We start from the raw sequence: 14,787 nt of genomic DNA, 5'->3' as shown, positions 1-14,787 counted from the left end.
TAAAGAAGTATTTATAAGACATAGAGCACTAAGCAAAATTATATTAGATAGAGATCTAAGATTTATAGTAGTATTTTAGGAGGTATTCTTAGTAGAGCAAGGAGTTAGAGCAGTAACTTCTACTATATATTATTGGCAAACAGACGGTTAAATAGAAAGATTAAATTAGACACTAGAGCAGTATTTAAGATACTATATTAATTACGCATAGAATAATTAGGTATTATTATTACTAGTTATATAGTTTATATATAATATAATACCTTAAGAAGGAATAGGCACTTTACTATTTAAGGCGAATTATAGATATAAGCTAAGGACATTATTATTACCATATTAAGTAAAGAAGATAAATAGTATAGTAAAGTAAAGAATGGAGATATTAATAAATCTTTATAAGAACCTTACGGAAATAGCAAAAGTAGTATAATAAAGGATAAAAAGGTACTATAATGCTAAGAGATCTAAGGGACTAGATCTTAAGGAGGGAGATAAAGTATAGCTACTATATAAAAATTTTAAGAGTCGATAACTAAGTAAGAAGTTAAACTATGTTAGACTAGGACCTTTTAAAATTACGTAAAGGATTTTACTAGTTATATTTAAGTTAAACCTACTAGCCAAAATAAAAATCTACCCTATATAGTATATCGCAATACTAGAGCCAGTATATAGAGATATTAAGCCACTAATTTACGAAGTAAATATATATAGAAGGCGAGAAGAAGACAAATAGTAAGTTTTAAAGATTGTTAGTTATAAGGACGTAGATAATAAAATATAGTACAAAATAAAGTAAATAGGCTACGATAAGACTACCTAGGAACCACTAGAAAATTTAAAGAACGCTATAGGAAAGGTATAGGAGTATTAGAAGAGAATAGGTTAGGCAACATTAATAAGGAAGAATCGCCAAAGAATAAGTTACCTAAGGGGGACCTAGGAAGAGCAACTACTAAACTACTTAAAGCTATTCCCTTTATAGGTAGAGAGTTAGTTCTCTTATTACTAAGTTCCTATAGACCTTATTTTATAAGCTTTTACTTCTTAAAACGAACCTTCTTATAAACCTGTTTAAGACGTAAAAGATAAGTAGAGGCTAGGAGACAAGTCTTAAGGGCACGCTATTAAGCAGCCGCAGCCTCCTATTCTACCTCTTGCGATTAATATAATTTATTAAAAGCGCTTAAGAGCTTACTATTAAGCTTCGCAGTAGTAGATTAAATATAAAACCCTATAATAAATTACTTAGGGAACTTAGAGACTATTAAGAGTTATAGGATATATATACTTAGCGTTAGAAACAGAGCGAACGTTACAGGACAAATAAATATTCGCTTTAGTGCACTTTAAATAAAAGGAAGGTTACTAAAATAAAGGACTCGCTAGCGCAACGTAAACTAACCCCTTTTTTGCATAACGAGAACATAAAGATAATATTATTTCACCCAGCGATAGTATAGCAGCAATAGTGCGAGCACATTAAACTATAAAAGAAAGAGAAATTACTTTAGGTATAATAAGTAACAATATTAACCAAATTAATTAGATAAATATTATACCTCTAGTAAATAACTTAGAGATATTTAGAATCTTTAAGGATAAAGATAAAGAGGAGGGAGATGGTGTTATAGACGCTTTAAGTATAATATTATAACTACTTAAAGAGCAGTTAGAAGAAGCTAGTTGGTTAATATAGGTATAGTCTAGAATAGATCTGGTAAAACTATATAATAAGAAATAGTAACTAAGTTATGTAATATAATCTATATAATCTATATAATCTATATAATCTATAATAAAGTAGATAGAGCACACGTACTTTATATATAAGGAGGGTTTCCTAGGAGTACGGTTATATATTTAAAGAACCACAGTCCCTACTCTAGATAGTTCTTTCCTTATAGTGATTCTCAGAATATAATTAAAGTTAATCTATTAGGCAACCACTCTACCAGTTATTATTACGTTGTTAACTTACTTGCAATACCTATACACCTAGCCCAATAACGAGCCCACCGTAGTTCTTACTACAAGGTTCCGTTATAGGTCCCCTTTAGCTATATACGCTAGTGCTAAAAGCTAGAGATAATAGCCAGCATTTCTTTATTATAGATATGGTAGTTTAGCTTAGCATTTATTATAGTCTTTAAATAGTATATAATAGGGTGCTATTCTCTGTCTAGTTGCTTCTAGGAAAAAATACTAGCTATTACGCTATTTAAGGCATTAGTTTCTAGTATTAAGGGCTGTTTTAGGTTAAAATAAGTAAATAGGGGAGCCGATACTAGCCGTTTCTTAAGCTTATTAAAGGCCTGCCTATATATAGCGTTAAAGTAAAAGGGTTAGTCTTTTCTAGTAAGACGGTTAAGAGGCCGGGTGATTCTACTATAGTTTTTAATAAAGTGTTAGTAGAAGTTATAAAACCCTAAAAATAATTATACCCCCTTTACGGTCCGTGGGGGTGCCTACTAGTTAATTACGGCCGTCTTCTTTAGGTTAGTTTTAATTCCGTTTATACTAATAATAAAACCTAGGTACTTTATACGCTTAATACTAAACTTTAACTTCTTAATGTTAACCTAGAGGCTAGCCTTGCGGAGCTGTTATAGGACTTTATAGACGTGCTTCTTATATTCTAGCTTATTCTTAGAGTAGATTATAATATTATTTAAATAAGCTGTATAAAAGTCGTTAAGGTAGTTAAAGAGTATATTATTTATATACCGCTAATATATAATAATAATAATTCATTGCTTAACATCCGATTTGGATCCCTATTAGGCCCACGCGGATTACTCCTTATTTATATATAGGGAGAAAACTTAACTTAAGAAAGACTTAACTTGAGAAAACCCCGTAATCTATCTCCCCGCCTCTTGGGACTCGCCTATAAGGCGCCTGCGAGGCGCCTACGAGTCACCTATAGTGCTCCTACTATTTTACTTTTTGACCTCCTTGAGAACCACTGCTGCCGTAACTAGCTTACGGACGCGCTAGTATTATATACTTTACTCTGCTACTATAGAGTCATTAAGGGGCGCCCGTTACTCGCCCCCCCACCCTTTATTATTATTTCCTTTGTAACCTAGAACTAGTTTAGTATATTTTAGCTAATAAGCTACTAGGTAACCGCCTTAAGGCCTTTTTATATTAAGAGCAGTATCTTATAGTTCTCTATACTAGCTACTAAGAGTATTACTTCTTAGTTAGTGCGTAAGGGGCATAATAGTATTATATGTTTTAGTTTCTATCTTAGCTAGCCATATTCGCATCTTAGGCTACCTACTAGGACACCCACCTAGTAGAGCCAGTCTTTTAGTCCTATTATTCCTGTTTTTAAAAGCGTTGCTATTATATTTTCTGCCTTCGTTAGGCCTTCTTGGAGCCCTAGGGTGTTTACCCCCTATAGCGTTAACTATACTACGGCTTGGGTTTCTCTTGCCTTAGTTAGCCTCTGTACCTTTAACTCCTATACGCCTCTTTAGCATTGGTTCAGCCAGTATTATATTACAGTAGATAGTCCCCTAGCGTTCTTTTATGCTCTACTTTAGCTCCTTTCTCTCTTTTACTATTGTTCTTACTAGCCTCTTACGCGTCTCCCTTTCTCCTCTATATAGGCTTAGGCCCTAAAGCAGCACTATTTTTCTTCTACTTTCTTTACCTATTTCTTTAATATATCTTCCCTACTTTAGGGTTATTAGTTTATTCTCCTATAAGGCGCCCTAAGATCCCTCCATAGTTTATTTAGGCATGTCTTAATATACTTTATAATATTAGAGTTACGTTCCTTTTATATCCTTTATATTATAGCGGCTTTAATATATAGTTATAGGGGGGGAATATTAGCTTCCTTCTTAAGTAGAGCTGTGGCCGTTCGCTTATATCCGCCTATTATACTCTAAAGGCAGGCTGTTTAGACCTTTTAGAGTGGTTTAAGGAGCGATTTAGGGGGGCCTTTCTTAGATTCTCTAATGGCCTAGATACTAGACCTATACATTATAGTTAGCCGGATAACTACTATATATAGTAGGCGTGACCTCTAGAAGTATAAACCCTATATAAAATTAACAATCCTAGATAATGTAATATACTATACTTAGCCCTTATAGGCCGCTTACGCCGCATATACGCTCTACCGGAGCTTACTATCTACCTATACTCCTAATACTCTTAGGCCCTAAACTGGTTAACCCCTAAAGCCTCAGATGCGAATTATATGCTAAAAATCTGCAGATTAGTTACGTTTTCTTATAAAATAGATTAGCTGGTATTTCTCTAGTAAGAATTGGACTCTATATCGTCTTACCTATTTTATATAGGTATTATATACTTTCTCTAGTGTTCTACAATTCTCTACGGCTGTTGGCCTATATATAATTAGGTTTATATTATTAATAAAGCCTATCCCCTAGGTCGCCCCTTCCTTAAAGGAGTTAAGTAGGTTGCTTATAAAGAAAAGGAAGAGTATAGGCAAGAGGGGTAATCCTTATAGTATTCCTGTTGCAACTATAATAGGGGGGCTTTAGTATCCGCTAAAGACTAGTAATATTTCTTTTTAACCCGTAAACCCTTAAACAAATTATATAATCTATTCTAGGAAGCCTTTTACCCTAAGGATATATAGGAGACGCTTATAGGGTATATTATTATAGGCGCCACTAATATCTAGGCTAAGCATTAATACTATAAAGTCCCTTTGCATCGCCTATGCAGATTTAATAGTAGTAGTAAGTAGCGTAAGTGCTAATAGTGTTAAGCGGTTCTTTCTTGCCCCTATTTAGCTTTGTGGTAATAGGGCGTGTTCCTTAGCTATATCTACTATACGGTCTACTATTACCCTTTCTAAGATCTTGCTAAGGGTATTCTCTAAGGCAATAGGGCGGTAGCTTCCTAGGAGTAAGTAGTCTATTTTACCTTCTTTACGTAGGATAAACGTTGTTATAGCTCTTCTAAGTCTTGGGTAGTAGCCTATTATAAAGTATACTTTAGCTATATCCGTAAGCTAAGGTGCTATTAGTGGTCCGTAGGTCTTTAGGGCTTTATTTAGGATCCTATCTGGTCCTAGTGCTATATTATTTAAAAGGCGGCTAATAGTTTTAGCCATTTCTTCGGTTGTTATATTACTGTTAACCCTTAGGCGAGTTATTAGTGCTTCGCCTATAATATCGCTGAGGTCTACTAAAGCTGGTTAAGGGAAAAATCTTTCTATAAGGATCTTTGCCTTCTTATTATTGTTGCTTATGGCTAGTAATTTACCTAGTCTTTATAGGGGCGGAAGGTGTAGGTCTTCTACTAGACGTCCCACCTTTTTTTTTACTTATTTTGCTATCCTCTAAAGACCTTTATTATAGGGGAGGCTCGGGTTAATAGTATACTTATTTATAAACTGTCTCCAGCTATTCCTTACTTCTTTTTTTAGGGTATTCTTTAGCTAGTTTCTTATGTCTTTATATTGTCTCTCGTCTTTAGGATTATAGCTGCTTATATATTTTCTTCTTGCTCGTCGTTAGCTGGTGATAAGAATTGCGCATTATGCGGACTATGTGTATCGCGCGTAGGGGCCCGGTTTTAAGACCGGGCAGTACTCTTTTAGCCCGTTTTTAATTGCTACCTAGATCCTTTCTAGTCTTTAGTTGATTTCCTTAGGGGTAGCTAATAAGCCTCGCTTATTTAGTATCGGGTAGATTTCTTCTAGGTCTTAAAGTTATTATTTAACTATGTTAAGGAAGCTGTTTATCTTAAGCTTTCTTATTACATATTTTTTACTATTTAGTTGCGCCTTAATATCCAGATCTAGCTATATCTAAATAGGGATATAGTCTAAGGCGAGTGCCTATTCTTTTTTAGGNTTGCACCTTTTAAGTCTTTAGTATAGGCCTTTGTCCATAAATATAAGGTTAATTATACTTCTAGTGGTGCCTTATTGCTATATAATTGCTCCTAAGGGGGTGGCTAGCTTAAGGCCCCCAGTGTCTATAGCTTTTAGTAGGCACTCTACCTATTATTCAGCAGCAATATAGATACCCCCCTACTGTAGGTGGTAGAGGTTCATGTCTCCTAATAGGATAAACTCTATACCTTTGGTTTCTAGTAAGCTTATTACTAATATAATGTTCTCTGTTTATAGGACCCCTTTAACCCTAGGGTTATATACATTAATAATCTATACCGGTCCCCTATATATCTGGATTATTATTACTATAATATCTAGGTTAACTACCTGCTATAACTATAAGGACAGGCTAATAGCCTTGCTAATTATAAAGCATACGCGTATAGCTGCTTTTGGTTTGTATAGGAGCTAGAATTCTTAGGGGCAGTATGTTAATTATGTGTAGGCATTGTAATATAGCTCTTGTATAGTAAGGATATAGTGTTTTTCTGGGTCTAGGCTGTCTAGTAAGGGCCTTATGAGATAGTGGTTTGTATTGCCGTAGTTATACTATATAATGGATAGGTGGCAGACTCCTAGCGAGGGTCCTTCGCCTCTCCTTCGTTCCTTACTTCTTCTGTTTCCACTTTCTCTAGGATATTTAGAACTTCTATCTCTTATATCTACACCCTAGTTACTACTTATTTTATGTGGAGCTTTCTATTCCTGTATCTTATGTTCCTACTAGCGCTTTTATGTCTAAATCTATTATTATCTCCGGTTCTTCCCCTGTTCTTACTAATTAGCTATATACCCTTTAAGAGTTAGCTGCGAATATTATATTTGCCGCGTTAAGTCTAATTCTTAATTATCCTAGTTTTAAGCTTGCTATAGCTGTTTATAAGGGTCTTCCTATAGGGCGTCCTCTCCCTTATATTCCCTGTAACCCTTATGTCCCTATACGGTCTAGTAATATCGCGCGGCGTCGCTTCTAACCCGTTAAGGCTTGGGATGGCTAGCCTAGCCCCCTAGTGTTAAAGGTAGGAAACGCTAGAAAGGCACCTACGCCCCCCTAGCTTATCGCCTATTATTTCCATTCGTATAACCTAGCGTATAGTTATTCCCGTAGCTGTTAAGCCCTTACCTTCCGTCTCCTATATTTAATATAGTCTTCTCTCTCCCACGCCTTGTATATGCTTTAGTAGCAGTTTATATATTTTGTTTAGTCTTAATTTAAGTAATATCTTGTATTATAGGGGCCTATATAGTGGCCGCAGCACACCTGTGCTGTGTATGTGGATTAGGTGTGTCCCTATTATATATAGCGATAGCATCGTTCTAGGCGGAGTCTGTGGTTATAAAGCCTTATGTCGTATATAAGGCCATTTATAATAATACCTTTTTGGATAAGGAGTTTTTGCATTCCTGGTATATATATGCTAACGATAAGGGAGCTATGCGTTTAACCGGCGCCTCCCTAGCGAGTCTCTGGCGACCCTTATATTCTTTTATTATTCTTATCGTATGCTTAGTTTGCATTTTCCTATCGTAGCCATTAGATTCGGGTAATCTCGAGTCCTAGTATAAGGCGTTCCGTTTATTTTACTATCTTATATATGGTTGCTGTATTGTCCGCCTAGCGTCCCTTTTCTACCCTAAGGCTTAGGGGAACCGCTGAGACTTCAACTGGGTAATCTTCGCGGAGCACTTTTATGCCAATACGTTCTCCTAGCCTGTCCCCTGCCCTTACGGCTCGTTCCTTTGCCTGTTGGTCCCTTAGAAATACCGCTAATATATAGCTAGTCCGTTAGTTAGTCTAAAAGGGAATATCTTATATTTATATGTTTTGTAATAGGTCTAAAATATAATAAAATCTTTAGACTTAGGGTTTATCCTAATTTAGTAAAAGGCCTAGCGGATATTAAGCTTTATAAAGACCTTAGCTTTACTTATTTGGGCTAGAGTTTTATTAAGTAGGGGTAGCGGATAGCGGTCCTTACGGGTTATATTATTTAGCTTATAGTAGTTAATACAGAAGCGGAGTCCTTTATTTAGCTTTTTAATTAAAAAAATAGGTAATGTAAAAGGGGCTTAGCTAGGCTTAATAAAGCCCTTATTTAGGTTATTAATAAGATATTACTTTATAGCCTATAATTTAGTAATAAACTGCTCGTAGAGGGGGCTAAAGCTAAGGGTATTTTCTTTACCCTGCTTAATCTTAATTTTATAGTTATATGGTCAGTAAGGTAGAAGTATATTAGACGCTACTTTAAAGAATATATTCTTAAATTTCTAGTATTAATAGGGTAGCTTTTGTTTTACTAGTTCCTTATCTATAAGCTCGCTTTTTATCCACTAAGCTTACTTCCCTTTTCCTTAATTATTTAATTAATTTTGTATAAGCTTATTATAAAGGCGATAGTATTAGGCTAAACTAAGTTCTATTAAAATCCTACGGCACTAATATAGTATATATTAACTGGTGGGAGGTCTACTAGTTTCCTTATAGCTGTTTTCTAAACCGTATTTTATGGTTTAGGGTTTATAATCTTTCTTAGCTCCTATTCTATCTTCCGTAGGTTATCCCTCTAATCTATTAGTTTAGTATAACGTCTAACGTCCCTTACTGTTTTTTATGGCTATATAGGGCCTAAGCTTTCTATAAGGGGCTTTTTTAGGTCACTACTAACTTTCTAGGTCTTTAATGCGGGTGGCGAGATATAGGTAGTCTAGGGGCGAAGTAGTATATAGATCCGTTGCAAATTAAGCTATATATCTTTCTTAAAGGCCTAGTTTTTATGCATATCATCGGCCTAATAAATAGTATTAATCTAGGGCTGTATAAGGTTTTCTATTATAATGCTGATTTCTTTTATAAAGGAAGGGGTTAGGGGTAAGGTTTTAGGCTAGATAAGCCGTCTACTCCGTATATTAAGCTATAAGCCTAAATAGGCTAGCTATTTTCGCCTTAAAATTATATTATAGCTACCTAGGTCTATAATAAGGAAGGGGATATTATACTACCTTTATCTGTTAACACGGAGGTAAGTTTATAAGATAGTTATAATAGGTGGCCCTATCCGCCCGTTATACCCGCGGATAAGAATTAGTTTAGGCAGTTCTTTAATAAGTGCATTTAAAAAGTCAGCCAGCTTTACGGTATACTAGGTATCTATTAAGGTAAGGGTATTTACTCTAGAGTTAACTAAAGCAGAGGTTAAAACTTGGTATTTATTACGGAATAAAGTATAAGGGATAGTGCAGCTTCTTTTACTAACTAGCTAACCTAAATTAATATCTAATATATCGATTCCTTTTGACCCTAGAGAGGAGTTTTTTTCTAGGGTTCCTCTTTTTCTAACTCTGCGCTATTCTCCTAGATTAATAAAACCTTATCTGCTTTTACGCCCGTTAAATAATTCTTTATACGGTAACCTTTCTAACTATAAGAGAAGTAAGCTTCTTAATTACTAAGGGCCTATATATAGGGGTTACTGTACGTAGGCCGAGCATTTGCTGGACTTATGGCAGGACTAGCCGTATAGCTAGCTGCTAAATTGGCGGCGGGCTATACGGGTGGTGCTATAGGGGTTGCCGATTGTGCTAGGGCATTGTGGGCCGTTTTTATATTGCTTATAGTCTAATTTAAAGGGTTTCTAGCTTTATACCGTTTGGCGCGTGCCTTAATTTAGTAAAGGCCTTAGTTAATAGCTAAGCGCTAGTCCGTAAGTTCCTTTAGCGTCTATATAGTAGTAAAAACTAGTAATATAGCTCGCTGTAGGTCTAGGGTAAGCTTATTAAATAGGTCTAGCATTAAATCTTTCTGGGGAATTTAAGCCTGGCTAGCTAGGTATAAAAAGCGGGTCTAAAAGGCTAAGAAGGTCTCTGTTATTTTTATATTTAGGCTTTTATAATTAAATTAGGCGTTTTATACTTTAAAGGGGTCCTTATAAATAAAAAAATAGGTAGATAATTATCTCTTCTTTAGAAAGGAAGGGATTTATTAAGTCCTGTATATACCGCGGACGTAGGTGCGTTTATACGTCCCTACTAGTACGGCTAAAGACATAGGCTATTTTAGCCTAAGTAGTAGGGAAGTAGTCTGCATTAACTTTAAGCTTATCCTATAATTAAAGCTTTTAATTATTAAATATAGGGTTGGTTCCGTCTGTAAGTAATAGGGGGTCCGCAACCTTTACGGACTGCGATAATACTAATACTATATATTGGGCTAGAGCCTTAAGGACTATAGCAAGTCTCTAGGTGTCATGCCCAAGCCCAACCCACTCGGCCATGCAAACTAAAAAGATAGCAGCAGTGTCTCGCGACTGGACGGGCTGCCGGTTGGAATGCCTTATAAGCTCTACAGCTTATACCGCCGTATAGGTAGCGCAAGGTCTAACACTAGGTGTTTAATAATTCTTTATTAGGTATAGGGGGTTCTCTAGCTTTAAGTAGCTCTTAAAGTTGTTTAATTTTAGTATTAGCTACTATAAGCTCTACCTAGGAGTTTGAGTTAGTTGCTATTTTACTATTAGAGGTATTTAAGGGTCCTACGGCTACTTTACCAGCTACTATATTTCTTAGTATTATGGTATAGTTATTAGGGTAACTTCTAGTAGGATTCTATAGGGGTTTTAGTCTATGCGTATTCTATAGATCTTATTATTCTTTTCTATTCTTCTAGTTTTATTTTATTCTTTAAGTTCTAATAATAGTCTTTAGGTCTATTTCTGTGTTCTGTTCTTATTTATAGTTTATAAATATTTTTAAGTTCCTTCTTAGAAAGAAGAGGTAGTTAAGCTTTAGATAATATTAGCGACTTAGTTAATTTGAGGTACAAGCACAGCAAGAGGGACGCGCAAGCCTGTACGAATGGTAGTCTATAAACAAAGATCTAAAGCTAAAAAAAGGAAAGAAGATGGGGGGTAGCGCCGCTTAACGTTATATATAATCCGTTGGTTACGTAATAGTAACTATTTAGAACTGTATAAAACTGTCTGCGACTATCTATAACTGTTTGCAACTATCTATAACTATCCGCTATAATCTACTAATATCTACTAGCCGCAATCTACCAGTTTTTACCAGTGCCGTAATAATATATTAAGTATATATAAAGAGATATTATAGCGCAGCCTACCTTATATAAAACTAGTAAATATATAGGCTTAGTATATGCAGCATATATACATAGTCTATACTATAATAACTTAGCTTATTTATTTAATGCTATAGTTAATAGGAAGTATATACTAAGTATATATACCTTAAGCATTCTAGAATATTATTTTATATTATATATATTAAATAAATACTATAATATAGCCTATCTTATATAGAATATAAAGGCAATACTTTAGAGGGTAGTATATAAGGGAGTAAGATCTCTGTAAGATAAAAATAGAATAGGTAAAGTATATAGAGTAAGCATATGCAAAGTATATATAAAGACTATATAATGCGTATGTAGGTATATTTTAACAACTTAGATTATTAATTTTATTATTGCATATGCCCTGCATATACCTGGCATATAATTTATAATTTATTAAATATTTTAAATTCTATAAAATAAAGTATTTTGGGTTATATATGCGCTGCAAATGCAAAAACTTAGCGGGCTTAGAAGCTAAGTGGGGTCAGAAAGGTTCTGACCCTATTGAACTTTCTAACCTTGCCAAGTTTTTCCGTGACCCCCCCGAGCTGCACCCCGTATGACTAGTAGTGGCCTAAGTTTAATAAGTCTTAATAAATAGGCTTAGACGTGATTTTGGCGGCGCGTCCATAAAGGGTTAGTTAGCACAGCGGACTAATAGAATATCCGCGCCAACCAAAATCACGTCTGAGCTCGCTGAGGTAATCCTTTTATAACAATGCGTTCGCTTATTACCGAGCTTGCTCTAATCCTAGCTATTGTTTGCAATACCTTCTCCCTATCCACATGAGTTATAAATCACTAATTTTTCATGTCTTATGTCTCCCGAATTTTTCGATTGCTCCCCAAACTCCGTAGGAGAACTTGGCGCTCTAGGATTACGGTAATGCCCATCCTTCTAAGTGCCATTTGCATTTTTATTGCACCTTTCTACGCGATATATAAGCTACCTACTTTTCTGATACGGTATTTCCAGCACCGGTGGCCAGATGCCCTTTAGCGAGCCTTGACATCTTTAAAGATTATGGCGCTTATAATTGATAATAGGCCGTCCGAATATACCGGAGAGATAATATAGATCCTCAAAGCCAACAACGCAACGGCTACCTTTTTTATTATTAAATCACAAGTTGCAGGATATGAGCAGATATTATAAGACCTAATACCCAACGGAAACGAGCTAGGAAATCATGCAATGCACAATAAGCCTTCGCGACCCCTTAGTAACACTACTCTTGTTAAGTAGATTTACTCCGTGGAAGGATTGCTTAATAAGACATACGCTGCCGTTAATATAGAGCCTCCCTCTAAATACTTTCGACTGGGTTCAGGCTTGTTTAGCGAAAGGATGCGCCAGATGCTGGGCAGACTGGACTACCGAATAGTTCTTGGCAGCATATATCCACACAATCCGCAGATTCCTTACTGGCGTATTAATGCGAGACATACTAAGCATGTTATGACCCGGTGGAATAATTATCTGCCATAACCGTAGGATATGGACGGCTCCCATGCTGCGTAGAGCGCTCCCCAAGATTCGGCGTCGAGGTTATCGCATAGTCACTATTATAGAGTTATTGAGGGAAACAAAGGCATAATGTCGCTGAAGACATTATACTGGTTTCTCAGCATTGGCGGGGGAGGCTTAATCTATGTTGTGGCTTATAACCGAGATAATGTATTCTACAGCAACTTGCTTAGCATGTGAGCATCAGTCCCAATATAGTACAGATTATTAATTCCTTCACGTAACTACTGGCACTAAGCGGTAGGCAACCTTTCTAAAGTATATCTAATATCAGCTCCGAGTATAAGCCTTTAGCGGCCTCGTAATCTCTTAAGCGCCAAGCTGGTATCCGTTATAAAGAATCTCTATATAGTTAATCCAAGCTTTTTATAATCTCCTACAGCTCCGCCTCTCGTAACTACAGAAAAGGCGGCGGTATCCCGTTTAACAATCGCTTATAGACATTTGGGCTATCGTAGATATAGCGTAACAACATTAGAGAGAAATTTTCCGACTTAAATTTTGGTGTTCTATAATACCCACGAAATTAATTTCTATTTCGATTATTCCGAGAGGCGCCGTGAAGAAAGAAACGCATCAATATTGGGATATACGAAGGACCAACACTATAAGAAGTGGTTTGTACTCGGTGACCTGTTTATCCGTTAACTTCCCTTAGGCTCCCCCTTGTTCTCCTATTGTGCCAAAACAGCACCAAGGTTATAACGATAGGACGATCCTACAGCGGAATACCGCCTAAAAACGGTGCGAGAGGATATATCGAGCTCCTTTTTACTCACTAGGATTTAAATTGTGGATTAACAACAATTGTGGTTTCAGAGCTTAGGAAGTAATCTCCTAAAGTAGGGGAACCGGATATACCGGTGGACAAAGAGTTATAGCAATATATCTGCGTTCTATACACTCCATAGAAAGTTAGGAGCAATCAGCAGCTGTTAATCTTCTAACGCCGCAGAATAACCGGAATTCTAGGCAGTGTGCCTAGGTGGACCTATCTCATATACCGCATAATCCTAGATTATATTATAGTTATCTTTTAGTGAATGTATAGAGTATTTATGGTAGTATACTTTCTATAGCTATTAGTAAGGTATCTGGCTAAAATAAATAGGACTTATAGTTTTTTTGTCATATAAACGCGACTAGTTGGTTAAATTGGTAAACGAAAGCAACGCTACAGTTTTACGCATTCGCGCATTTCTACCTTACGCACGAAACCCCGGCGCATTACGCACAGCGCGCTTTTTTCGCCCTCACAGGGTCGCCACGTATATCTAGGCATCCGCCGCCTTTTCGCCTTTTCGCCTTGCGCATGGTTCGCATTTCTCTTGCCTTTCTTCACACCAGGTCCTCAGCTCAGCTATTCCCCCAATATTCGCGGTCATGGTTCGCATTTCTCTTGCCTTTCTTCACACCAGGTCCTCAGCTCAGCTATTTTCCCAATATTCGCGGTCATCTATATCAAAAATTTAACCTGCCAAGACCTACTATTCAACGGGCCTTAGTTATTCCACTGTAAGCCTCTTAGAAGCCTTCGGTCCGATAACTATTAAGGTAAACGCTTTATTATAAAATAATTCATTCCTACCCTCGCTTACAAAAATTATAGGCAGCGTATTCCATAAGTGGCCCTCTAGTTAGCAAACATATACCAAGTGGCTTTTATTAAAGAAATTTTCTGCCGGTTTACACATCGTCGGGAAGAAGCGGAAGAGGCATTTTAGAATTTATCTTATAGTAGATCAGGTCTCTACTCTTAGCGCATTATATAAAGGCTAGAGCTCTCCTAGCCTCCAAAAAACCGAAACGCTAGCTGCTAGTCCCTTATCTAATAAGGGCATATCCAAAAAACGTAAACGCGGTCTCAAAGGCCGAGACGAGCCATATAATAAAGACAATAGCTTAGAGAAAATCCGTAAGGTTAATATAGCTTCTTTAGACAGCAATCGAAGCATTTCTACCAGGCTGGCATGCCCGTTTTTTAAACGAAATCTAAGGTTATATTAAGGCTCAACCTTCGGATCGAGATCCTATAGGTTCCTAGGATTTACCACTATCCACTGGTTAAAGTTAGTTTTCATATTACATATTCCTATATAGTGGCTAATCAGCCACCAGGGAGCATTTATACAGGGCTTATTCTTTGCCGATCTAATACCCTAGATATAGCAAGTCTTTTACTGTTAAATCTGACCTTAATGCATATTTAAGATCTGCACCAAGTTG

The 14,787-nt window shown here is 36.3% G+C and overlaps 2 protein-coding genes across 2 annotated transcripts; one reads left to right on the top strand and one right to left on the bottom strand.

Moving 5' to 3' along the window:
• Window positions 1-2,075: 2,075 nt before the first annotated feature.
• Window positions 2,076-2,318, bottom strand: K441DRAFT_567754 (uncharacterized protein; the record flags this gene model as incomplete). Its single annotated transcript, XM_067643807.1, has 2 exons — window positions 2,076-2,171; window positions 2,217-2,318. Coding segments are annotated over 2 exons (198 nt in total), but the record flags the coding sequence as incomplete, so codon positions are not given.
• An 11,493-nt stretch (window positions 2,319-13,811) lies between these two features.
• K441DRAFT_662235 (uncharacterized protein) lies at window positions 13,812-14,734 on the top strand. The gene is made up of 4 exons (XM_067649008.1): window positions 13,812-13,876; window positions 13,945-13,947; window positions 14,341-14,558; window positions 14,589-14,734. The coding sequence occupies exons 2-4, from the start codon at window positions 13,945-13,947 to the stop codon at window positions 14,659-14,661; spliced, it is 294 nt and encodes a 97-aa protein (XP_067502517.1). The 5' UTR covers window positions 13,812-13,876; the 3' UTR covers window positions 14,662-14,734.
• The last annotated feature ends 53 nt before the right edge of the window (window positions 14,735-14,787 follow it).

This window comes from Cenococcum geophilum (genome assembly GCF_001692895.1).
Source record: "Cenococcum geophilum 1.58 unplaced genomic scaffold K441scaffold_29, whole genome shotgun sequence".
In the NCBI taxonomy this organism is placed as follows: Eukaryota; Fungi; Ascomycota; class Dothideomycetes; order Gloniales; family Gloniaceae; genus Cenococcum; species Cenococcum geophilum.
Note: the sequence above shows the minus strand (reverse complement) of the source record. Positions and strands in the feature narration are given on the sequence as shown.